The 26926-nt window shown below is 38.6% G+C and overlaps 1 protein-coding gene across 5 annotated transcripts in view; it reads left to right on the top strand.

The window, feature by feature from the left end:
* The window catches only part of pde4d (phosphodiesterase 4D, cAMP-specific), a 153683-nt gene that overhangs the window by 42007 nt on the left and 84750 nt on the right, over nt 1-26926 (top strand). Inside the window, exon 1 of one of the 5 annotated variants that reach the window (XM_047822967.1) lies at nt 17049-17593. The exons of the other annotated variants lie outside the window; for them this stretch is intronic. Coding sequence (XP_047678923.1) covers nt 17355-17593 — 239 coding nt within the window. The 5' untranslated portion in view covers nt 17049-17354. Of the gene's footprint in view, nt 1-17048; nt 17594-26926 lie in introns of those variants that run through there. 5 annotated transcript variants of the gene reach the window in all.

The raw sequence follows: 26926 nt of genomic DNA, 5'->3' as shown, positions 1-26926 counted from the left end.
TGAAAGATGCTCTGAGTTGAAGAACAAGGCATAGTAATGCATATGGAATAACACTTTAATATGCAGTGCTTTCATTTATTTTGTTCTGCTTTCCATACTCCATGAGTGCCATTGTTCTTTATGTCCAGAAGATAGACATGTTTAAGTGACAGTCTCTTTCTGCCTGTCTTTCTCTCCCATCATGCCCTTTATGGTGGATTTTCTCTGGTTTGTCCCTGATGCCCAATTACATCTGTAAGGTAAGAGTGCCTGTGCATTTGCTATTGATTGAAAAAGCTTTGGTTGTCTTATCTTTTGTGTCCTGGTTTCCAAAGTGAGTGCGGCTGTTTAAAAGCTCAGACGACGTGTGTGCATTACAGCATAATATAATTCACAATACGAAAAGAGAAGGGTTTTCTTTGGGAAATTTAAGAAAGGGCATGTTTTGTGATCGTGCACCTGGCTGTCAGGAAGTTCTCAGCTTTAACGAAAGGCCGTCGCTTGGACGTAGGAGAGCCGGTGTATTTTAAATGCCGCTGACATCCACATTTATCTGCAGCCACGGAGCCTGGGTATGCAGCATGCATTATTCAGAGTTGGGAAATCATCATGTCGAAATGAAATGTGTTTTAGTCCAGTTTTCCTCAACTTTAATGAAATCATTAACACAAGCTTCATTTTTATCCCTGTTGCCGGCCCCGCTGATAGGCTCTGACTGTAGCTCCTGGCAATCAGCACGATGAAGTCTGTCTCATCGACACGTGGGTGTGGGAGAGATTAATAGCCGGGCATGGAATTTAATATTTGCAACTTGCCAGGGAGTATGTATAAGAGACACTGTTTAAAAAATAAAAAAATAAAATAAAGTTAAATATTTGGATTTGCCTTGCCCTCATATTGATGCTGTAAATCAGGATTGGTTTTATTTCCGATTGCTCCATCATTTCGAATTGTTGATGCACTCTGTGCGACCTGTGAAGCATTTTTTGCATTTCATCAGTTGTGACTGGATTGGAGCGTTCTACATGTTCTGCAAGGCCACAGCTGGTATGTGTTTACAGCTGGTTTCAAGGATCCAGGCTTGGGCCATAGTTTCTGTCAGCGTTCTCAGTTTTGCAGCATCCTTGAAGTGTCAAAGCCTCTGTCTAGGATTAGTTTAGTTAAGAGAGAGATGAAACAAATGTAAGGATGTGAATGCATCTCACACACATATGCACACGCACTGGCGTTTGTAATAAAGGTTGAGGGTTTGATGCATCTCTCTCTCTCTCTCTCTCTCTCTCTCTCTCTCTCTCTCTCTCTCTCTCTCTCTCTGTTTATCAGTTACCATTATAGGAGGTTCTAAGAGGTCCTTAGTTTTTTTTTTTTAGATCAAAGTAACTGAAACAGTTCAGTTCATACCATTAGCTACTGACACTGAGTACTGTTTGAATCATGATTTAACAAAACACTTGGACAACAGCAGGCGGTCGGTCAGAAATCCGTAGGTGTAAGCAAGAGTATGTTCATTTAGATTAAGCTTTGCCAACTGCAGTTTTGTACTCTTTTCTACAAGATGTTGCAGTTCCTCCTCTCGATACACTATATGGCCAAATGTTTGTGGATGCCTAGCCATCGAATCTTATTCCATATTTAATCTCCATTTGCTCCAAGGCTCTTCATTTACTACAAGAGCGGTCAGTGTCACAGTTCAGGGCTCTGTGAAAAACACTTAAGTTTTTCCACTCTAGCTTTGGCAAACCCTGTCTCCAGGTGAATCCCTTGCAACGGGAAACAGCAATGTGTAAAGATCCTGTACAGCTATGTGCTTCTAACCTGTGTGTCAACAATATCGGGAACAACATGAGTTCTGTGTTCAAGGTGTCCACAAACGTTTGCCTTCAGTTCATTGACATTAACTGTTGACTGTTTATTAGCTTGAGTATATACACTAGGATTACATTTCATAGTATCCCATGTTGGTATAATACGAGTAAATGAACGGAGTATCAATATTGATGCTTGTGTAATAACAGGATATTACAGTATACTTTACCAAAACATCATCAGAGGTAAATGCTTCTTTTTATTTTATAGACTATTTTTCATTTATTTATTTGTTTATTTGTTTGTTTGTTTGTTTGATTGTTTGTTTGTTTGAATAACGGTAAGAAATGTGACACAATGCAGAGATAACTTTAAAGAGCAACAGCGATAATAGCTCTCATTTCCACAAATCGCTTATCCTCAATTATGATCTGTGATGGTATTTGCAGGTAATTGTATTTGGTCATTTCCAGCTGTGATAAGAGGCAAAAGCGCTATGTGTGAATTACAAGGACAAAAAATATGTGAGTATAGATTTCTCATATCGGGTAGTCACATAGTCCTCCTTTTGGTCACCTTTGTGATTCGTGTACAGCAGCTCTGTCTGAACCAGACTGTAGTCTAACTGATATCTCGTGTCAGAAGCCTGGTGTGGCTGGTTTAGCTGCAGTTGAAAGGTCAGAGCCGGATCTGCTGCCTGCATGGAAAACAGCGGCAGGACACCGTGCTGCTGCATCTGCACTCCTGACATTTCTGGGCCATTCTATCAAGCAGGGCCACAAGGAGACCCAAAACCCAGATTAGTTCTGAGGCCGGGTTGAGTGATAGTATTATTAGATTTCTTATTTCTTCTATCTCTATCTAATTCATATGAGATTTGTGTGTGCCTCAGAGTGTGTATACATGCTTCTGTGTGTGTCTGTGTGTGTGCGTGTGTGTGTGCATGTGTGTGTGTGTGTATTGGACCAAGCTGTGAGCCTCTAAGTTTCCTCTGGCTCAGGTAACACGGAAAGCACGTAGGCACTCCAAACCCAGGAAGAAGAATGTAAACATTTGTGTTTTTGGGGGTGGAAATTCTCACTGCGTTGGTGGATTCATGCAGATGTTTTGCACAACGGCGCAAGAGCAGATTTGTTTCGAAACAGTACTGCAAGAGACAGTGCTGTTGTTTCATCTCACCCATGTGACTGGGTTACATGACATCTCCAGCTGTGAACAATACACTCTTCAGTGTCAGACCTTAAAAAAGCAAACCTAAAACCTGTCATTTCACAGCAGCAAGTGATTACAAAAAAGATTTTTGTATACCAGGCAACCAGTGGAGATTGGCTTTCAACTGCACTGTAATTTTGCTCTTGATGACTCACCAGCAAGTCATCAGACTCATAAATATCATAAATATCAGAAGAAAGTGCACAAACGTCTATTCTATATTTGTCAGTGCATACTTTGCTGAATAATATGAAGCTTAAAACTTGTAGCTTTAAACACAGAACAATTTAAAGCAAGATGAACAGATGGCGTGGGTCCCCAAATCCCACACTAACTGGAGCTTCGGCTTAATGCTTCGGTTATAATTATCTACAAGGATAGTCAATTGAAGTACTTCAGAAAATGAATCTTGGGAGTATCTTGTTTCAGATTCTTGAATTAATAAAATATCACATGAAATCTCAGTACTCAGAGCACAAGCGTGTGGAATGTAGTAGAGTGTTGCCATCTTGTGGTGAAAAAGTAACACTGAAAAAGTAATAATAATAATAATAATAATAATAATAATTATTATTATTATTATTATTATTATTATTACAAAAGGCTAATGACCAATTTGCATATTTAGGTTCAATTGTAAATACATTACATTACTCAAATGCTTCAATAAGCAAGTTTTATATTTGAGCTTGTTGCTAGCGATATACCTGTCTGGTCTCAGGGTTACTGTGCTGAAATGAATTTGGTTTATTTACCGATTTGTTATCTGTAATACCCTGAACGTGTGTAATGTTAGTGTGACCTGTGTTGTGTCACTGATCATCCTGATGTTACTAAGAGGAGGTCTGTAAATAACACTATGTAATATGTTATTTGACTGTGAACATGTTGGTCTGGGCCAAAAAAGTTCAGCCGTTTCCTTCCACTTCCACTGATTTGTCTAAGCATCACTTTCATTCTCCAGTGTATTTTAGAAATGGGAACTTTTCTCTCTTGCTGTTAGCAAGTTCACCACAGATTGGATGAATTCTTTAAATTACTTCAGAATTTTTTATTTGAACTAATATTATATCATTATTTCATACATTATGCACCTAAATGTATTCTTGTTGAAGAAAGCATTTGCATTTAAGTGTATGTCTGGATGTGCATTATAGCTTGCGCTCCAGCTTGCCCTGTGATCTTAGCTAAGGTAAGAGTAGCATGCAGATCGCAGCCAATTATTCATGTAATCATCTCGGTGTGGAGAAATGAAAGACTTGTGTGCCAGTGTGCTTTTTTTTTTTACTGTGAAGAAGAAGTGTGGACCTGCCGAATCTGCAACGCAGGCAGTCACTGACAAGCTCGAGGTTTAGCAACTCATCACTTGTCAGTATGCTGTAGCATTACAGGCTTGTACCAGCTTTCTGCAAAGATGTCTAACAGAGACTATGACATCTGAGAGTTTTAATTATCCATAACCAAGGCAGCGAAAGCCGAATGTAATAGTCAGAGAGATCAGAGCTTTCAAAACTCAAATTTCAAACAAATACAGAGCCTTATTTCAGTGTTTATTGTAAAAATCCACACCATCAGAAATAGTGGCAAGTCTAGAACCCTTGAATTCATCCTGGAGAGACAGTAAAGTACAGCCTTTGAGTAGAGTACTGATTGTTTGGAGGGGATGGTCTAGGTCATTTGGACTTTGTTTACAGAACCAGAGATTGGCGTTTTGCATCGAACAGTTATTTATTCACAGCTGCCAGAAAGTCTGCATTGCTCAAAGATCTGAAAATCAATGAGTGTCCCTTTAAGATGCCAAATGTATTTACTCAGTTATTCTTCTTTTAAAATAAAATAGTCATAGCTTGTGCAAATAAACAGTTACCTTTAGTTTGGATGCTTTTAAAGAACTAAAAAAAAATATATGTTGTGCAGTATGTAAACACCGTAACCGTCCTTCATAACCCATGTGATGTAAAACTACCAGAATAACTGATTTAATGAAAATGTATTTTTTTCCGATTGAATGTGTATGTGATAAGAATTTCTTCCTTGCTTCCTGCTTATGGCGCCTTCTGTATCTCAGTTCACATCTTTACTGTTTTCAGAATTCCTCAGGATGGCGCCAGTGTTGTAGAAAGGGACTGTGCGTTCCCTGTTAATGCACTGGGAGGCTCAGAGGAACGGATGCTCATAATCCGCACTCGGGTGTTTTGATGTGTCTCTGGACATTGAGTGGTCGTGATTCTATTATACATATAAATATGTAACAGGTTAAAAAAAGCTGAATTTGTAGCTTGTTTACCACAAGGGGAATATTTTTTTATTGTGCTTGTAAAACACTTGGAAGGATTCACAGTTTGATTGGGACCCTACAGAGACAAGACACACTTGAGGGTCGTAAACCTGACTATAAAATTTCTTACACACAATAGGAGTACACTTAGTTCTTAGTGCGCACATAGCAGATCTACAGCAAGAGTGTGTGTCGGTAAGAACTACTATTTAAGCTGCTATCTTAAGTTGTGTGCCGATAGTTTTATTGTCTGCGGCTGGCAGAGGATGAGGATTGTAAAGTGGCTGTGTAAAGCTTTACAGTTATGAGTCAGAGCAGCTAATCAGGCCCTAGAACATTCAGAGATCTCAGTGAACATGCGACACACGGGAGTGCGCAGAAGGGAACTCCAGCGAGACAGTCAAGCACCTACAGATATAGTAAATACAGAGCATGTGTGAGTCTGTGCAGGCCTATGTGAGTCACCATACATGTTGGGTGTAGGTTTATGTTGGGGTGTGTGTGTGTGTGTGTGTGTGTGTGTGTGTGTGTGTGTGTGTGTGTGTGTGTGTGTGTGTGTGTGTGTGTGTGTGAATTCTGTTAGCTTTGGTTGGTATGCATTCTGCAGATTTGCCTATTTTCATTCCTCTGGAGTGTGTAGTGCTGTGGTGCTTGCCACACATGCAGTCACTCTCTCACACACACACACACACACACACACACACACACACACACACACACACACACACACACACACACACACACACATATACACACACACATACTTGTCTCTCCCCCTTCATGTTGCCAAGGGTAACAGGAGTGAAACACAAGGAGACGCCGCACAGTGAGACGTAAGCGGTTGTGGAGAAGCTGTGTGTGTATATATGTGTGTGTGTGTGTGTGATGCAGCGTTTTAATCATAAAGGTTTGTTACAGATTCTTTGAATCTGAAGAGCCAAGATTAGGATGTTTAAGGTGAGAGATGTTGTCACATGTCTTTGACAAATTGAGATAGTCTCAGGTACCCTGGAGAACCATAGGTGGCAGGTGTGTGTGTGTGTGTGTGTGTGTGTGTGTGTCTGTGTCTGTGAGTGTGTGTGTGTGTGTGTGTTTGTGCTGATTTAGCTTATAAGGCTGAGGCTCTTTCAGAGTTCTATTAGTAGAAGGATGATTGACAGCTATGGGCCAGTGATGGTAGGGCGCTGTTCTCTCTGTCCTTCATCTAATGATTCAGATAGATGGAGACGGCCTTCTCAGAGGGTATGCCGAGGCCAGTTAGACGCTGGCATGGAACAAAAACATGCATACATGTACACACTCACACACACACACACACACACACACACACACACACACACACACACACACACACACACACACACACACACAATTATGACCAAGGCTTGGGTTCTAAAACACTGTAACTCAAGAATTATTGCTATATTGTGACATCAGTAAACACTTTGTATTTCTTAGTATATAAGCAGATATTAAACATCTGTATCAATAATTAGTTAGTTATTGAGAGGTTGCAATATAATAAATATATCAGATTATGATACCTAAACACCCTTCTATGATTTATGATATATATTCAAATATTTAAATTAACTAGCAATTTAAAATTAACATTTAACAATGCTTTCTGGGTACAAAATTAATAATATGCTACATTAAAAATTATTATTATTATCATTATTATTATTATTATTATTATTATTATTAGTAGTAGTAGTAGTAGTAGTATCAGCTTCAAGCATTTTACACAATACTAAGGCTGAGTCAGGGGGGCACGGTGGCTTAGAGGTTAGCATGTTTGCCTCACACCTCCATGGTTGGGGGTTCGATTCCCACCTCCGCTTGTGTGTGTGGAGTTTGCATGTTCTCCCCGTGCCTCGGGGGTTTCCTCCGGGTACTCTGGTTTCCTCCCCCGGTCCAAAGACATGCATGGTAGGTTGATTGGCATCTCTGGAAAATTGTCCGTAGTGTGTGAGTGAATGAGAGTGTGTGTGTGTGCCCTGCAATGGTTTGGCACTCTGTCCAGGGTGTATCCTGCCTCGATGCCCAATGACGCCTGTGATAGACACAGGCTCCCCGTGACCCGAGAATTTCGGATAAGCGGTAGAAAATGAATGAATGAATGAATGAATGTATAAGGCTGGATATTATTAAAGGGATGATTTTTGACCATGTTGTTACATAAAAATAATCCACATTGGGGTATGAACACAACAGAACTATCTTAAGTGTGTTATTTCACAAAATATTAATAAATGTGTTTTATTTATTAATGAAGATATATTGCATTTCTTAATGGTTTTATTTCCATTTAATTTTTTAAAGACAGGTTTGATCCTGTTATCCCTTATGTTACAGCATGAGAAAGGGATTGATCCCTCACCAGCATCTTGTTTTCTATCTTTATTAAAGTAAATCCAGAAAGTGTAAACTTTGTTGAAAAGACTTCCTCATGCTGGGATACATTACAAAGCACCACGAAGGTTGTCTCAAACATCAATGTTTGTCTTAAATAATTCTTTCCATATCAGCAATGTTTTTCCTTTGTGAAACTCCTTTGTTTTTGTTTTTTTTAAATCCTTTTATTATCAGGCTTAGATTAGGCCATTTACTGAGCTGTTACTATAGAAACAATAAGGTATTAGTATATAGCTGTCTGAATTGTATTGTTACATAAAATGAATTCTGAGCAATCAGATATGAGAATAATCTTTCTTTTCTCTGTATCTGTCTATATATTATTGTGTGTGTGTGTGTGTGTCTGTGTGTGTGTGTGTGTGTGTGTGTGTGTGTGTGTGTGTGTGTGTGTGTGTGTGTGTGTGTGTGTGTGTGTGTGTGTGTGTGTGTGTGTGTGTGTGTGTGTGTAAATATAATTTTAGATATTGGCATCTGCCCAGCATTTCTGTTCATCCCTATAAATATCAGGACTGTGCATCTAGGCTGATGCTGCTACTAAGCTGATGCTGTTGTTCTCACAATAGAAATGTCCTCCAGAACCTGATTGCAAGTAGCAATTATATTGAATTTAATTATTGTTAAGGTCAAATGGTAACGATTCTGCACTATTTAGCATTCATGACTAGTGTTGGAAAAATCTCGTGCTGTTTTCTGGAGTCTGCATTATGCAACCAGACACACTCACACCGGTGTTTGAGAGGAAGGTGGATGAAAAGAAATTTTCAAATGGCATGTTTACTCATTCTTTCAAAGCTCCATCCGCATCGTCCACTCAGGTCTTACACCTAAATAGTGCATACCGTATGTTATAAGCAAATAGAATGGATACAACTGTTCAAAGACATGACAGCTAATGTAGGTACTATATTCTAACAATGAGACAAGAGACTGTTTTTAATGTATTTATACAAGGGAAAAAACTATTTCAAAATGCCAGCTGGTATCGACATCCCTTTATAGATTGGATGTGTTTGGACCAGAAAGCACGTCACAATGTTTTCGCATTGATCAATCCAACAATGCAGGTACAACCTAATAGCACAGATTTTCATGAATCATCCTCAGATATTGTCTTATTTACTGAAGGAAATCACTAGAATATTTTTGACCTTCAGTAGTTCATTTAAATGCTATTTTCTCAGATTTTCTTCTGGAATGTTTGCTATTTGAAAAAAAAAAATGCTGCATTCATAGTAAGGGGCAATGAATTCTGTAATAAAAGGATGTTAATGTAACAGTATTATTCATACTGGCAAAACATAACATTAGCAGTATGACTCTTTCAGATTTCCTTGTTATGTTATACCATCACAGCGCTACCCATGCAAGCTTTCCATACAAAAAAAATATCATTATTCACTGACTTGCACATTGGACACATGCTGTGGTCAAAATGGATTCCAGCTGGAGCCACTTCTATGTGCTATAAAATTGTATAGCTGCAAAGAGCATTTTTTTCCCACTGATTTTTTTTTTTTTTTTTTACAGAGTGCTTTATTCTTTAGACCGAGCAAAAAGTGGACTCTGACTCTGGTTGATTTAGATACAGTTCGGTCAAGCTGAGTGCTTGGGCTTCAAATATTAATAACCAGCTGGCAGTGTAGACAACCTGTTTTAACCCTGATTGGAATCATTTATAATTGATGTGATTGAAAAGCTTCAATTCAAAGTGCTAGGCTAGTTTTGACCCAGCGTTCATCTTCTCTCAGCTGGACTACTAAACGTCCTTCTCTGATGATAGCTACTGTATGGTTTATATTGTGTCTTTAATGATTACTTTCTCTTACTCCAATCATTTTTTAAGGAAGCTTTTTTTTTATCAGTTTATAGTTACATTTACAGCTCAGGAACGTCCTTGGACTAATCAGTTACTCCCGTTATAGCAGCTACAAACAAACCAAACAAACGCCGCGTGGCTCACACACAAAATCCTCTGTCCTGAAGTCTTTCCTCTGGGGGAAATCTTAATGTAAAATAATTGTCTCCATCAGCATACCAACGATTATACGTTTGTCACTTTACTAAAACCTTGTTTATTATTATTATTATTATTATTATTATTATTATTATTATTATTATTATTATTATTATTATGTTTTATGTATCATCCTATACATAATTCCCTTTTAGTTAGCTGTTACTATGGAGACAATAAAGTATTAGAACAAGTGCATTAGCATGGAACATTTTCATTTAAGTTGCTGCCTATTGTCAGAGCTGCTGTTATAGAAATATAAGTCAACACCTTCTGACCAATCAGAACTTAACAGAGCTGTGGGATAAAAAGCTTTTAGTTTTACTTAATGATCTTAATGATGCAGCTGAAACCCATAAAGAAAATGGAACCATATCATGTTATTCTGGGATTTATAAATGCACCAGGTACATTGGACGTTGGACGTCCTACCATGATTTAAGGAGATGGCATTGAGGGAGAGATGTCATTGGCTGGATCTTCAGACTGCGTTCCACTTTATTTGGACAGTCCACTGTAAACACTGCACGTGACCAAACAGCTTTTTAGACAATATTGCAACAGTTTATTATTATTAATGTTTAAGCAGATCATCTATAGCCTTCAAACATATCCCTAGCTTCATTTTCAAATTCATTGTGGAATTTCTTGCTGCATTTTATGACATTGTTCCAGGATAGATTGTGAAACAAAATTGTGAAATGTTGTCATCAATCAGTTAAATCATTTGCAGCGAATCTAAAGCTGACTATCTAAACTAAATGTTAAATTACTCTCTAATGAAACATGATCCAGCACCTGTCAGATTTAAAGTGTCTGCATTCAGGTACCTCTGCAGCTTTGTTTTTTCTTTTCCTAACATAATAATAAACAATTTTTTTTAAAATAGTCACTATTTGTCACATCCTTTCAATCAAGAACATAAAAAGTTGTGGTAGGTGCATTTTTTGGATTTTTAATCTGCAACAGGTTGCAATTTGAACAGCACACCGTAAAGAAGCTGTAAGTTACAAAATTATAATTATTGGCTTTGTAATGTTGTTATATTGTTTTGATCCAGTGTTTTGAGTAAAGAATTGATTGTCCCCGAGTCCCTACGAGGCCCAAACAAACAGGCTACCACATAAAAAATATGTAGTCAACTGTCAACAACGTGGGGACAAAAACAGACCCAAGATGCAGGATAGCGTAAAAATAAACAGGATTTATTAACTAAAACCATGAAACACAGACGCAGACAATACCAGACCAGACAAAAGACGACATCAGAAGACGAGGATTCCGCATTGCCATAGGCAACATAGCCATAGACAGGACAATGACCACATGAGGAACATGTGTGCAGAGACGTGGAGGAATAAACAAGGGCGGGGCAGACACGTGACAGGGAACATAAACAAGAGCACGTGGCCAAAGTCCGGGCTGAGTCCTGACGGTCCACTCCTCCAGTCCTCACACAGCATCAGTAAAATGTTAAAATAAGATTAAGCAATTATTTATTATCTATCTGTTATTTAGGCATATTTTACTATATAGCTTTAAATAGTAATTAGTTTCTCTATAGTATATTCTTCCTTATATTAAGCTATACACATTCCTATTTTATTGTCAAATAGTTTTACTCTGTTCTAAAAAAAAATGAATGCTTAAAATGAGTAAAATAATTTTATTTCAATAAGAAAATATAAACTTAGTAATTAATAGTTTTATATTTGGATCATTGTAATTTTGTAATAGAAAATAGTATATAATCTGGACTAAGGCTCAAAAACATTCTTTTGACCATTAAACATTATTTTGAATCATATTTTTGATTACATTCCTCTTTTGGTGAACATTACTGAGAGTTTAATATTGAGCTATTTATAAAAAAGGCTTTTTAAATCTTGAACAAATGATAGTGGAACTGAATAATATGCTGTAACTCTAAGGGCTTAATGAGGAATTTCTTTAACAAAAGGCTCTTTATTGAAGAAAGAATATCTGGAACCCTGACCGGAGGTAGAGAGCAAACATTTTGAGTAATCGCCACTTCTCCTCATCTCAGAAGGCTATGTTCCACATGTGACCCCGATGTCCCATTTATACAGGTCTATCAGCGACATTTGTGTTGTTTGTTCTCTATACACTGTACAGTTGAAGAAGTCAATATGGGTGAGGTGCAGTAAGGTCACTAAGCCCTCATGACGCTCTTTCCTCCTGAGTTTAATGGCCTTTTTTTCTCACTGTAAAAGTGCAGATAACAACCGCAGCCCACACAGTAGAACACAGGGACTCAGCACTGATGCTGACCACATTATTGACTAAAAGCAGTGTTGCTTTTGAGGCCCAATTACTTTTCTCTCTGCACTGCTTGAGAAAAGGTCTCTGCTCTTCAAAAAGCAACTGGGGGTGGAGCAAGAGGGAGAGAGCAAAGGGGGTGGATGATATCACAAACACTCCAGCGTCTGGAGATGCGTCAGAGTTTTAGATGTTGAGTTGAAAACATAATGAATAACTAGAGAAATCTACATTATTAATATTAAAAGACATAGTTTCTTTCCAAAAACCTGAGCCATGTTCAAAGCAAAATCATAATATTTGAGGCTTTCAATTAATTACAGTAGAGCCATTGTCCTGTCCATAGAATTCTATGCAATTCAGAATCTGATCTGCTACTACTATATATAAGTGGCAGTGGCCCGAAACTCACGCTGGTGGTCATTTGTTTGTCGGCAGGGAGCACCCGCATGAATCGATCCATTGCCACTCACACGATTACTTCCTTTAGACCCAGGATGTCTGGCTGGAGCAAGCGTCAGGTGATACAGAGGAGATACTAAAACTGGGAGCACAAATTCAGCTCTGGGGAGTAATGCTAGTGATTGAAGATGCTTGCATTTAGGGGTACTGGCAACAAAGCGTTAGGATCTCCAAACTTGTCGTTGCTGGCCTCTTCCTCGTCCAGGGCATGATAGGCCAGTTAAGGACGACATGTTTACAAAGTTTTTCGGAGTGTCCATTTAACTGCCTGTTGGAATTCTGCTTTTCATTGAAAATAATGTTCCTAGTCGCATAGTTCTTTTGGCATGCTGCATGTGTAGATACTGTACATAGTACTTTTACATGTTTTTGAAGCTCATTAACATATTGGACGCCATCTTTGGCTTCTTTTGTTTATTGCATCCATGCATGCCATTCCTCTGCAGTGTACATATTGTGTCACGGGTACAGTCACTCCAGTTTGGATTTCTACTTCTTCAGATAACTGCACTGAACTTTTTCTTCAAGCCTGCTCCTCAGAAGACACTCCTGTCAAGGTGTTAACTTGACCTGGATGTCTCTGTGAGATGGTTGCAGTTCCAAATGTTGTACTACTTTTTCTTCAGTATTCTGTGATTTTAAAGAAGATGCTTGATATAAGAAATACTATACAGTGTGAGAGTTATGTGAATCCATCCAACAATCCATTTTCTGTACTGACTTATCCTACACAGGGTTGTGGAGAACCTATAGCCTATCTCAAGGGCACAAGGCCTGGGACACCTTGGACAGGGTGCCAATCATCACAGGGCACAATCACATGCACACACACAAACTCGCACAACAATTCACATTACGGACAAATTAGAGATGCAGATCAGCCTATTGCACGTGTCATTGGACTGGAGGAGGTAAACCAAAACAAACCAGTACTCTGACAAGAAGTTTGAGAAAACTGTATTATTGTATTGTTACAAGGGAAAAATGCACAAGTTTCACTGAGGCAATGTTATTACAGTGTATTAGTGTTTATTTGTCATCATTTCTTCTGAAATTGTCTTTTGAATATAGGTTTTTCAGTTTCTTTAATACTCAGTGGAATGACAAACTAGACAGTGTGAATCAGCTGTTTTACTGAAAAGTTCCTTTTACCTGGAGTTGATCAGATAAAAGAAGAATTTGCATGAGTGCACTGTATATCATTTACATTTAACATTTAGCAGACACCATTATCCAGTGTGACTTCCATTTTTATTTATAAAACTGAGGATTAAGGGCTGTGCTCAGGGCCCCAGCAGTCACAACTTGGTGGACCTGGGATTCAAACTTACAACCTTCCAATCAGTAGCCCAATAGTAGTCTTAACCACTAGGCTATCACGTCCCCATAGCACAGTTGCATCCGATCACGCTGCAAAATTTATATCATACTGTGGAAATTAAGAGACATTATTAACACACGTGTGGCATGTCTTCATACCATATTTGTTTTGGCAGTGAGCCAGTACACCAGTATCCCGTGCTTTGCGAGGCTGTTGAGGGTTTGTAATTTGCCAAAGCACTCGCAGAACACTCGTTAGCGACAGTTCTCTGCCGGCGTACCGAGGACTCTCTGTGCCGCATCGTGCTTTGTCTGGCACCTAATTTAGTTCGTCAGGTGTTTGGTAATTAACTGATAAATGTAACAGGATCTTTAGAGCAGAGCAGAAATTGCTATAAAGTAGATCAGCACCATTAGGTTAAGAACAGCTCTTCTATGGGAACATTGTTCAGCAGGTGCAATGCTGATATGGTTAATGTCTGTTATTAATTCATTTTCTAGAAATGTTAATGAGTTAATGAGCTAATAAAAGTGCTGTTGAAAAGTGCTGTGTCCAAAACGTTATTTATAGTCGTATTCGGCTTTTCCGGATTGAAGCCGACATGAGCGATATTAAATATAAAAATAAAAAGTAATGTCATCAGACTGAAAATTTTTCTTCTTTACGAGTAAAAATCTGAGCTGCAAAGATTTAAGATAAAAGATTTAAATACATCTGCTGTTTAACTCTCAAACTAACAAATGTCATCAAAATGTAATTAAAATTACACAGTAATTATTATTATACAACAGTTAGTTCCGGTCCATTAGTTTGATTAGCCGAGCAACTTTCCACAAATTCCTTCACTTACTGTAACAGTCACTGGGCTTGTTTGTGTTTGACACTATGTACAGCACAGACCAAAAGTTTGGACACACCTTCTCATTCAAAGAGTTTTCTTCATTTTAATGACTATGAAAATTGTAGATTGACACTGAAGGCATCAAAACTATGAATTAACACATGTGGAATTATATACGTACATAACAAAAAAGTGTGAAACAACTGAACATATGTCATATTCTAGGTTCTTCAAAGTAGCCACCTTTTGCTTTGATTACTGCTTTGCACACTCTTGGCATTCTCTTGATGAGCTTCAAGAGGTCGTCACCTGAAATGGGCTTCCAACAGTCTTGAAGGAGTTCCCAGAGATGCTTAGCACTTGTTGGCCCTTTTGCCTTCACTCTGCGGTCCAGCTCACCCCAAACCATCTCGATTGGGTTCAGGTCCGGTGACTGTGGAGGCCAGGTCATCTGGTGCAGCACCCCATCACTCTCCTTCATGGTCAAATAGCCCTTACACAGCCTGGAGGAGTTTGGGGTCATTGTCCTGTTGAAAAGGTGGTGTGTCCAAACTTTTGAAAGGTGTGTCCAAACTTTTGGTCTGTACTGTAAGTGTTGATAACTTTACAGATATATAAAGTATAAAAGAAAGTAAAGAAGCATCTGTATTGAGAATTTGTGTGTAGCTATTTTGGGCATTATATCTGTATTTATCCCTCATATCACAGTTGTGCAGATATTCAGTATAACCTCACTCTTACTCTGGCAATATTGTTTAATTAACTCATTTAATTCTTAATTCCACATTGGAAGACACTTCTCTCAACCGGTAACATAGCCATTGAACATCAGGCAGTAAGGGAGTTATAGCTATAATAAGCAGAAGGCTATATTATCAGACATGCAGTGTGTATGTACCCCTGGAGCTTATCCAAGCCAGGAAATGTTGATTTATGAATAAATTTGAATTTATCAGTAGCATTGTTGCAGTAGGAGGTTGTGTTGCTACCTTCAGGGTCCCCCGTTTGAAAATGAAACCGGGTTATTTTTCATTTGCGGAGTTTTGTATTTTCTCCCTGTCTGTGGTCTATGTGGGTTTCCTCCTAGTTCTCCAGCTTTCTTCCACTTCCTGGAAGCTGTATAGAGCTAAACTATAGCACACTACAGATCTTGGCGCAACTGATGATTATCCAGTCACTGACTAATTTTGGGTCACTCTAACGACTACACCCTACCATTCCTCTGTCTGAGAGGTATCACAGAGCCTCTGATATTTTCGAGCATGTGTGATATTCTCAGCACTGAATCATGTAGCATGTAGCATATGATGCATGATGAATCATGTAGTGTAGTGTGAGCCCCACTGTATTGGTTACAAGTACAGAGAAGAGAGACAGCCATCAAGAGTCGTCTGGGAGGAAATCAAACTCTCTCATGCGCAGCGCCTTCCTGAACCCAGTTTATCTATGCATGTGGGACAAGAAATATGAGCACAATAATGATTACCTAAATGGTGGTTAGGAACCGCAAACATTAAAACAAACATCCCTGCTAGCACACATTATAAAAATAGCTATGTTTCTTTTCACTCTCCGCTGCCTGCTTCTCTCTAATCGATATTTTTCCTCCTAGTTCTTTTTTAGTTAAACAGTTAAATAGTTACAAAGACTGCTTTTGTATTTATAGGCTCCTGACCCACCAGAATTATGTGCATAATAAAGTAGTTACTGAAGAATGTGCAATTATCCTTAAAATAATAAGATGGGACTGGCATGTACGACAGATAAATCTACCGTGACCCCAATCAGCATAAAGCAGTTAATGAACATAAAATAAAAACTAATGATCATGTGAAATGCTAAATGAAATATGGCCATGGGGCATTTTATACTGGACATGTGACAAATCTTTGTGTTGTGTTCATATGTGATAGCTTTAGAATTGGAGTTGTCTCTGTGCACACTGGAGCTCCAGATAGATACAAATTTAGAAAAATGGGCTAGGATAAAGCTGTTGTTTTTTTTAGAGATGTGTGGGTCCAGGCATCTTTAATAAAACAGCTCTGTTTATTAGAACATCTGCCAAGTAATCCTAGATGAAGTTTTCTTATCTCTTCAGTCAGATACATACCAGGACGCACATATTTCCACACACAACGCATACACACTGAAACATTCAATAGTCGTTCACACATCTTTATCGAAGCATCAGCTTGCAGTCAAGGCGCAGCAGGAAGCTGCAGACAGCTCTCTCTCTCACTCTCTCCTCCCTCATTTTCCTTCTCTCTCTCCTTCTCTCTCCTCCCCTTTCTCACTTACTCACTCGCTTGCTCACTCAATAAGTGTCAGTCTGTCTGTCTGTCTGCCTGTCTGTTTCTCTCTCTCTCTCTCTCTCTCTCTCTCTCTCTCTCTCTCTCTCTCTCTCTCTCTCTCTCTCTCTCTCTATCTCTCTCTGTCTCTCTTTCCCCCTCCCTTCCTCTTTGCTCATCTTGCTCTCCCACTCTAAGCACCACACCGCACCACACCACTCTGCAGCCGTCCTGACAGGAGCTCACTACTCCGACACCGGATCGCTCTGCTCTTCCACAAGCTCAGTTCTCCTTTCTTTTTTGTTCCCGGTTTTATTTTTTCCTCCTGCATCAAAGTGCTGAGGAGGTGGCTAAGAAACGGAGTTGCCGAGTTGCCCTGCTCCCCCGTTGGCGCGGGCTGGGAGCCGGTGGACAGGATTAAAAGCTGCAGGGAGCAAAACAGAAAGGATTGCAGGATGGCACAGCAGGACACACTGGCTGTGCCACCCATGCCCAAGCATGTGGGGTTGAACGAGGACCTGGTGAAGATCCTGAGGGAGAACCTCCTGCAGCAGGAGCGCCCATGCGGGCACCGTCGCTCACCCGCCGCTATCTCGCCCCGTCTGTCACCCCGTAACTCGCCACGCCTGCTGCGTCGCATGCTACTCAACAACAACATCCACAAGCAGAGGCGTTTCACCGTGGCACACACATGGTAGGAGCGCGAAACCTCTGTCGGCTGTGCGTGTAGTAGTCACACAATTTAGACGGGCTTCTTATCATGATTTATCGTAAATGCATTAAGAAAACCGGTCCATATCATACAGGGGCATGTTTGTGTTTGAAAAGGTTGAATTATTAATTTTCGAGTCTCATGCTCCAAGGAAAGGTGTTTGAATTTCCACAGGCAAAGCAGAATGTTAATGTGAGAGCGGATTTTAATGCACATTTCTGTCTTTTGATATCGCCGCCCTATTCACAACACCTGGCGGCTTGTGCTGCTGAATAAATCAAGCTTCTGCCAGGCCTGTACCTGTGGACCTTCCTGAAAGAAATCTCATGTACTTTTATCTCTCTCTTTGCTTCCTCTTTCCATTGCATTGTCTTCTGCTCCACACTGTTGGAAGTGATGGAACTAATTGTTTCCTTACAGTGGCTCATTCCATCATTCTTGGGTGTATTTCTCCTTGTCCTTCACCAGGTTGTCTGTTGTAGTTTCAAAGCCTTGACCAGCACCACTGCTTTTTTCCTGTAAGCAGCTGGATTTGTGCCACAAGCTGCCTTTCCAACACCTGGTGTAAATTCCACTAGTGCTTTCCAGCTTGTTACCATTTTGATGATACTGTTTGTATTTTATTCACATGGCTGTCTTGTAAAGATTTTCCTTAGCCAGAGCACAAACCCAGCTCATGCTGCTCATCATATTCATTATGGTGTGACTGCTGTGGAACCCTCACAGTGCTGCACGGTATAAAAGAAGCTGGAATGGTGCACCACATTGCCAAAAATCCATTTAAGGCCCTTCCGAAGCCAATGCGTCAAATCCGAGCTTATTACCCAATGTACATTTTCATGCTGCGTGCAGGCATGTAATCAAGAAGCCACAGCTTGAGCTCATTACTGATATAGAGGTTAGCGTTTCTGCTACTGTTCTTGTTGCCATGTACTTTCCAGCTTCACAGAGACATGCCCAAAGAAAACATGCATCATCTACGCAAATGTGAGCAATTACTGACCTGCAGCACTTTGCACCATTAACTGTGCTTGTACTGAAATTGTCTTCCAAGGAGTGGCCCACTTAAGTGAACACTTTCAAGTAGCGTCTGGCATTAATATCATGTCTGCTTGAGTTTCTGTTCTTTAGAAGCAAATGCGACAACGTCTCTGGCTGTTTTCTGAAAATGAGATTTTCCTTTAGCCATGACATTCTTAATAATTGTCAAATTGACGATGCTAAGTAGATATCAATAACGCAATTGTTGCAATTTGTGTTTCTTTTGGAAAAGAGTTAGAGCTTGGAAAAGAGGATTTTTCCTTGCTCTACTAAAAGAAAATTGCTCGGTAGGTGGTATAAAAATTAACTATATTTAGATGTCCCATTCAGATGCCTCTTCCATTTGAGGACCTCTAGAATTGCCCCAGCCCTGCTGATAGTTTGATAGCTGATAGTACCTGGGTAAGGATTGAGATGGACTGCATCATGCAGCTCATTTTAGCTCGACAGAATGGCACCATAAATCATGTAGGATTTGAACACAGGACAAGATCTCAAGGATGGTGCTTGACAGAAATGAAACTCTCAGTAGCGGGAGTAGCATTGCCGGGGAGAGCCTGGAGAAAATGATGTCTGCCTGCCAGACATGTTAGTAAATGCTCTGGCATCATTTATCCCTTTTCTATATTTGGTCAATGGTGAATAGAAATGGAAGCTATTTTTTATGATGAGTGGATTTGTTTATGAAAATAATTGTTTGCATCATCATGCGTTTATATTTAAAGACAACTTTAAATATAATCTGTCACAATATTTACACAAGCATGTGGACATGATTATTTAACGTCAGGGTTAAAGTGATAACAACTGCAGTAAAATCACTGAGGCAAGCTGTTAGGGTGTAAAGCGCAAGGTGCATATTTCTTTTTATTCTGTTTTCACATTACTCTCACATGGGAGTCTATGACATGCTTCATACACTTTAAATCCGGCACAGTGAGAGAGGACAATCTCAGCTATGTGAACAGCAGTATTGGTCTATGCCATCTCAAGCACTCAAGCCTTACCAACTGGGCAAATTTGGACAGACATTTGCAGTAATAATTCCACTATGCAACAGCACACAAATACAATCACAATTTTTCTCTGCATCTTTGGGCTATGCCGAGTTCAGACATTTTCTGCCATTGTGAGACATTTGTTACTGCCATTGTGAAAAACAACCCAAAGAAATAACAAACAAATCTGAAAGAGAATCCAGGTTAAAAGACTCCAACAGGTTTTGTATAAATTCACCTCTAGAGTGTTGCTATAACTTACTAATTATTCCAAACTTTTGACCTGTTAAACATCAAATCACGATTCTTCTTTCTGGGGACTCCCTGGTGAGGCCATTTCACAACAATATTTTAACACATCAAACACATTGCCACCTACAATAGATATTAAAAGTCTACACAGCCCTTTTAAAGTGGCAGGTTTTCCTATTTTCCCCTAGATTTTTAATTTTTTTTGCTTATTTTTTAATGAAATGGGATCATTTGCAGTTTGGGAGTGCTACTGAAAACAGGAGGTGAGGCAATATCACAGCAAATGGCTTGATGTATTTCCATCGAATGCATCAAGCCAAGTGCTGATTGTTCCAGTGAATTGGTTGTCTTCTGTTTCTAAGCAATGTGGAGAGAAAGTGCTTGGCCAGTTATTTGCTGCTAGTAGCTGTCATTTATTTTAAGGATTTGTTTTTAGCAATGTCATTGTTTTGTTGTCTAACACAGCGTATGTGTGGTAACCTGGGAAAACTCTCACATATGAAATATTTGGCATTTTCTACTATATACACTGTAGTTAAGAAAATTGCAGGCTTTCCTAAGCTGACATATGTTTCTCTTTTGCATATATCTCAACCACAAGGCAATTAAAGCTATTTTAAAAAAACGGTTCAGTTTAAAAGAAGAAAACTACATTTAAAGATTCCATTTTAATTGCAGTGATGTTGCATTGTGGACAGTTTGACATCTGGCATCTGATCACAACCTGAACTGAGGAGGTTTGTGTTGGAATTTGAATTTGAATTCAACTTTAGCTAGTAAAGTTTTAGACATCTTTAGGCTGACTGAATGTCTCCTCAGTCAACATGTTTGCAGGAAGATAACCAAGGCAAGATTAAAAAATAAATAAAAATTTTTTGGCTACTAACATTAACAGCTCTATAGAGTTATCATCTCATTACACATCAAGTGGAATTAATGTCGATAATATATTGATATCATTATGTTTACGTAATGTATTGCTCCCTGCCCAGTAACCTTTTCGGCTAGTCTTAATATACTTAAATATACTTTATTATTAATAGTTATCCAATATTTTTTTGACACATTATTATATTACTGGTATGGACAATATAGGCATCATTATATTACCGGTAATCGTGGTTTAGATAATGACCGGCATGAACACAAATAGGCTTCTCAAGGGTTCTTTGTTTAATGAGTCCCAGGACACACACGTGGCTCCAGACTCCAGACATTAATTTCTCTCGTAACTACTAAATATCTTAAACTTGCTAGATGGCGATGGTGCTGCAGTGTATGAGGATGTAATTTTTTTTCCAACCTGTCTTTTAACCCAAGTCTTACATCAGGTGTGATGTTTATTCATGCAAAAATGGCTGAACTATTTTCACTATAGTAATAAATTGAATTAGAATGATTTTGCACTGCAAGCTGTTCTCTCCCTCTTCATGTCTTTCACACTCTCCCACACATACTCACTCAGTCACGATTCTGTTCTTTTAATTTTTTTCCAAGCGATGTGAAGCTTCGGTATTCAGCTGCTGTACAAATGTCTAGGACAGTTGTCCCACAAAGGTTTGTGATATTGACCAAGGGCTTGAATTAAAGTGTGTGTGTGTGTGTGTGTGTGTGGGGGGGGGGGGGGGGGGGGGGGGGGGGAGCTGGGGGGGGGGGTTTCAAAAATCAGCCTCGGTTATGGACTTGAGTTATTAAAGTTCCTGATACAGGCTGAATACAACTCTGGCCATCTCTGGTTTTACTTTGTACATCATCAGCATGCTTTTCTGTGCCAAGCTCCCTGCAAACCAGCAGTGGATTTGCAGGGCTTTAGCCATACTAATAGAAAGCAGTAACCTTGATCAAAGATTGTTTTCTCAGGCAAAGGATTTGGAACAGCTGCCACTTGGAGACAGCAGAAGGTCATCTTTATGAAAGGTCTCCCATGTCTCCATAGACTCCAATTGACGTCAGCAGAATAAGTGGGAATTTTTGTTAGGCTGTTCTTGTACTGTACAAGATAGAAGACAGAGAACACAGAATAATGTTCATTAAAAAAGCCCAGAGTGTGTGTGCAGTGCTGGACAAAGGAAATGTAAATGATTTAGAATAACATTGGAAACTTTTACAGTGACCACGAAATGTTTCTGTCAGGGATGAACCGATGATACTTTTATTTTTTTTTGCTTTTTTTCTACACAAAAATGCTGATTTAATATTGAATTGATAGACTATTTAATATTAAGCAACCGGCATCATGAAAATTTCATTTAGTTCTGTTGCTAGTGGTTGCTGCTATTTTCTGCTGCCATGAGAATTACACTGGCATGAAATTGAGTTATCAGACATTTTCAATCAGTATAAATGAATAAATTATTTTTATGGCCCAAAGTCTGATATAAAATTAGTAAGGACACTGTTGACTTTCAGTGTGCAACATTTTTTACCTCTGTTAGGAAAGTCTTACACAGAATTTTAGTTTTTCAAGTTAACGTCTCCAAATTTCATGAATATATGAACCCTTGTAGACTATGGAAAAACACAAATATTCACAAAATCCTTCAAATTCTCAAAGTGCTGTGTGTCTACTTTCATATGAGCCATTTAGCACCACTGGGACATGACAAAGAAATGCAATGCTGAACATGGACCCAACCAAAACAGAAACAAATTCCATTTTTTTTGGCATCTGCTCTGTCCCAGTTTTCCATGTATTAAAGATAATGTTTAAGATATTTTATCAGGTAACTGATGCTGTCACATATTACAATGTATAATTTTATATGATCACATTATTTGATGCATCCCTAGTTTCTATTGTATAATATCACACAGATGATCATGATTCCATGAGATTAACATAACAACATCCTAATTTGCACATGAAAGGAAATGAAATCCTTTATGAATTTCTACAAACTACACAGTGACGAAACATTTCACACCTGATATGGCAGAACATATCACGGAGTGCACTAATAGTAAGTGTGCTACTTATAGCCAGTTTCTTTTCCATATTCATTCCAAGCAGGTATGGAAATTACTTTTGTATATCATGTTCCTAACACGCTTACTCCTCTATATAAAGTTTCCTGTAATGAACAGGTAATGAGTAAAGGTTCAGAAAAATGTTCAGTTAAAATGAAATTAATTTCAGTCAGTTCTATTAGGCCAATCACCCAGAGCAAACTGATTTGTGTCTAACATGTCAATAAAAGCATTCTGACACTAAGTGCCACTCATTTTGCAGCTTCCCATTATGATTCAGATGTTCTGTGGTATTATTTCCACCTTTTTTTGTTTTTTTTTTTAGTTGAAATGTGAGTAATAGGTTGTACTTCCTGTTGTGGTATGAATGAGAAAGACATCAGGAGCTAGTCAGAATTAACAGTGAAAATTGAACAAACATGGACAAAAAAACAACAAAAATTTTTTGTGTCAGATTAGCTCTTGCTAATAGATTTAGTCGTTAAGATTTTAAAGATAATCTCCTGTTAGGCAAGCTAGTCATTTTCTTTAAGTATATGACATGAAAATCCTTTCAGAACACTCACAATGTTAGCTCTAACTTTTATTTAGAGTTAGCAATGGAAGTTCTGAATGTTTCTGAATAAAAAAAAATCTAGAGATTCTGTAAGGTTAGCTCTAGCTTGTAGCTACTGTAGCAGTAACAGTGAAGATAGAGAAGATTCAAGAATTAAAGATTGAACATTGTCTCAGAAATGCCATCATTAACATTAGCTCTATATAATTATGAACAATTATGAATATGAGAGAAATCCTGTCAGAAGTCCTGTTGTCTAATAAAAATCGTAAAAAAAATTGTGAAAATAAAAATGCATTTCCAACATTAACAGGCAAGGATTAGCTTGCTGAGTTAGCAGGTTGTCTGCCTGGCTACTGATAAAGGCTTATTTCAATCATGTGACTTTAAAGTGTCAATCACTTACCTGAACGTAGCCTACACAGTCGTGAGGAAAGCAGAAATGCCGCCCGCTGCCGAGTCTCAGTCAAATTCGTGCCGTAGTCTCACTCCACCAATAGGAGGGAAGATGCATAGCAACCTGAGGTGTGGGATGGCGGATGTCTGCCTTATTTGATTTCAGGATTCCTGTGTTTTTCCACGTATAAGCCAAATGTTTACCACAAGTCGGTGTTTCTCACTGTGTGCCATAGCTCAACCACATATGGTTCATATGTTTGTTGTTATCTGGTCCATATAGCTCAAAATGAGATGTGAACCAAGTGAGCATTTCCCGCTTAAGTTATGGCAAAACAAATATGGCCACAATTTGGCCCATGTCTATTCAGCCACGCCACATCTAGGCCATATGTGCCAGATAATACCCACATGTGGCCCAAACATAATTGCTATCTGGGTTGTATCAGTGAACATATGAAATATAATATGAAATATAATCTTTGTACGTGTCAGCTGTTGTTTTGAAACAAGATATTGACCCAATTATCTATATTATAAATTTTGTTAAGCACTTGTTTGCAGCTATTAGTTACAGTATTAGCTGCTGGTTAAGTTATTTAATGCAACAACCAAGTGAGAGTTTCTGGATTCTGGTGTTTTCTAAGCAAAAGGTTTAACTAAGCAAAAGACATTAGTTTTAGGAAGCACCTGCCACAAGATGACTCAAATCATGCCTTTCAGATTTTTTTTGCAAAATTTATGTTCAAAATATTTTCGTGTACTAGTTATTATGGAAGCTGTATATTCCTAAACTACAGTACCATTATCTTGTGTCACTTATAAATGAAAAGCATGACATAAAATCAAAACTACAAAAATTCAGCCTGCTCCTTATGTGGTAATTCACACTTTATTTATTTCACATGTTCCATATGTGCTCACAGCCAAATGATCATCAAAGCTTTAGGTTTTGGGGTCTTAGCTTCCTGTGTAATACTGAACTGAGATACTGATCTCCTATCGTGCATCTGACTTGATGAGCATCTTGAAGAATGTGAGCACAAAGTCACCACATGAAAAGAGTTGTGTAATGAAAGTGAGATGTAAGAAGGGAAAAGTACCATTTGCTCAGATGCTCCACACCTTTTTCAACATGCTTTCAGAAGCGTGATTAAACACAAGCCTAATGAGGCAAGATGTGATGTCCCTCTGCTGCCATCTCTTTTGTTCCCACTATTCATTGCAGGAACTGAAAAGCTCAGGCTTTGATAGAGCCCAATCAATGTTTTGTACCTGTACCAAGGAGCCTCTTCTGATTTATTCACATGTGCAGCGGTGACGAAAATCAAAGAACGATTTTTGTTTGAGATGCTAATTACCATCCAAAATCATAGAGTTGTTGGTTGCAGTCCTCGTTTGTCCCCTAACACAGCGAGGTCCAGTGAAGGGCGGGGCCTAACATTCGGCTCAGTACAATTAGTCTTAATAAAGGTCTCTAACTGCTAGTAATTACTTTGGAGAAAGCATGTGATGTCTCAGCCTGGTTGCCAGGAGTGACTGTTCTGCTCATCAGTAATCATTCAGGTTTTAACAGTCAACAGGACTCAACAGGACACATATGTCAAGTTTGATTTCCTTAATGATCTGGTGTTTGTTTATTGCTAGCATTAATAAGCAACACATAATCATTACTATTTTGGATGCTATAAAATATTTCACTGTCTTAATTATTTAGCCAGGTTTTGAACAAAACTGTATCAGTTTAAATGAAGAAAACAGCCAATTTATGTTCTTTTAAATGTAAAATTGTTAAGACACAATTATATAGAGTAATATTACACCACAGTGTGCAATTGTAGCTGTGTTTGCATACTGTTTGCATTATGATTGGTCACTCAGGACCTTTTTACACCTGGTCACTTCATGTGTTTTCTCTGATCCGATAGCTATCTGATTTGTTAAAACTGTTCCATTTACATTAGGCCACATAAATGCGTCTTGGCGAATCGGATATCAATCCGATCTTTTTACTCCCGCCCAATATGCAAATATATTTCACCTCATTTCTGGGGTAATTGAAATGGAACACGCTTTGGTGTGTGCTGTTGCTACAAAAAAAAGCATTTACTGTTTGCTGCATTTTTGCTGGATACTATATTAGATACTAATGCTGTCCCACCAACTTCCCATGCTTTTCAGATTTGCCTAAATTTTTAAAGGCGTTCTACAAAGAAGGATAAAAGATAAGAGTGTGCATATGAGGTACATAACATTGACTAATGTTAGCCAATTAGCTTGGTGCTCTGGTCTTGCAGTAATTTTTTAATTATAGTTTATTATTTGCAAAAGCCAAATAATGTGATGATACTAACGTAAGGATTTTATTTAAGCAACTATAATTATTACTGTCCTATTTTTATACTTTCCATCTATAGTCTCAGCCCACAGAATTGAAGATCCTTTTGGCCATGGGTCATAACCATATAGAGAGTCATCAGTTCTGGGTTATTTGTAGCTCAGTGTTCATGGCTGTTTTGGCACATATGACTCACTGTACTGTACCTATGAGATCCTCATACTATACATACTGTAATATAGGGATGGACAAATCCACTTCTGGGCCACACACAGTTGCAGTCTCCTTCTTACTGTGAAACAGCATTACTAATTGAGTACTGAGTCATAATTATAGTGCAGTGATTATTGTAAAAAGACCTAGCAGAGGTAGAAGTACGTACATTTCTGCTCTGATGCATTCAGAGCTCTGTTCATTACACCACAAAAACACTTAGTCATCAATTAGCCTAATACAGATTACGTACATTAACTGCGCGTGAGCAGTAATCAATTATTATTAAAGGGCAACTCAAGCGTTTTTTTCAACCTAAGCTCTATCCGTTGTGTCTGTAGTACATGCATACTTACCACATTTTTAGATTTCTTTGTCCTGAGAAAAGAACAGAAAAGCTGTTTAGCTGAAACTGCCTTATAACTGAAGCCTGTGAGGTAATTTTGAAGGTCAAAAAATCCTTAATGGGAAAGATGCATTATTCATGAGTTCTTCAGATAAAAGGGATTTGTAAACTTAACTCTGAAGCTCTGAAATTTTAAAGCTCCTGTCGA

Source organism: Tachysurus fulvidraco, chromosome 14, assembly GCF_022655615.1.
Source record: "Tachysurus fulvidraco isolate hzauxx_2018 chromosome 14, HZAU_PFXX_2.0, whole genome shotgun sequence".
In the NCBI taxonomy this organism is placed as follows: Eukaryota; Metazoa; Chordata; class Actinopteri; order Siluriformes; family Bagridae; genus Tachysurus; species Tachysurus fulvidraco.
This window is presented reverse-complemented; position numbering and strand designations above follow the sequence as displayed.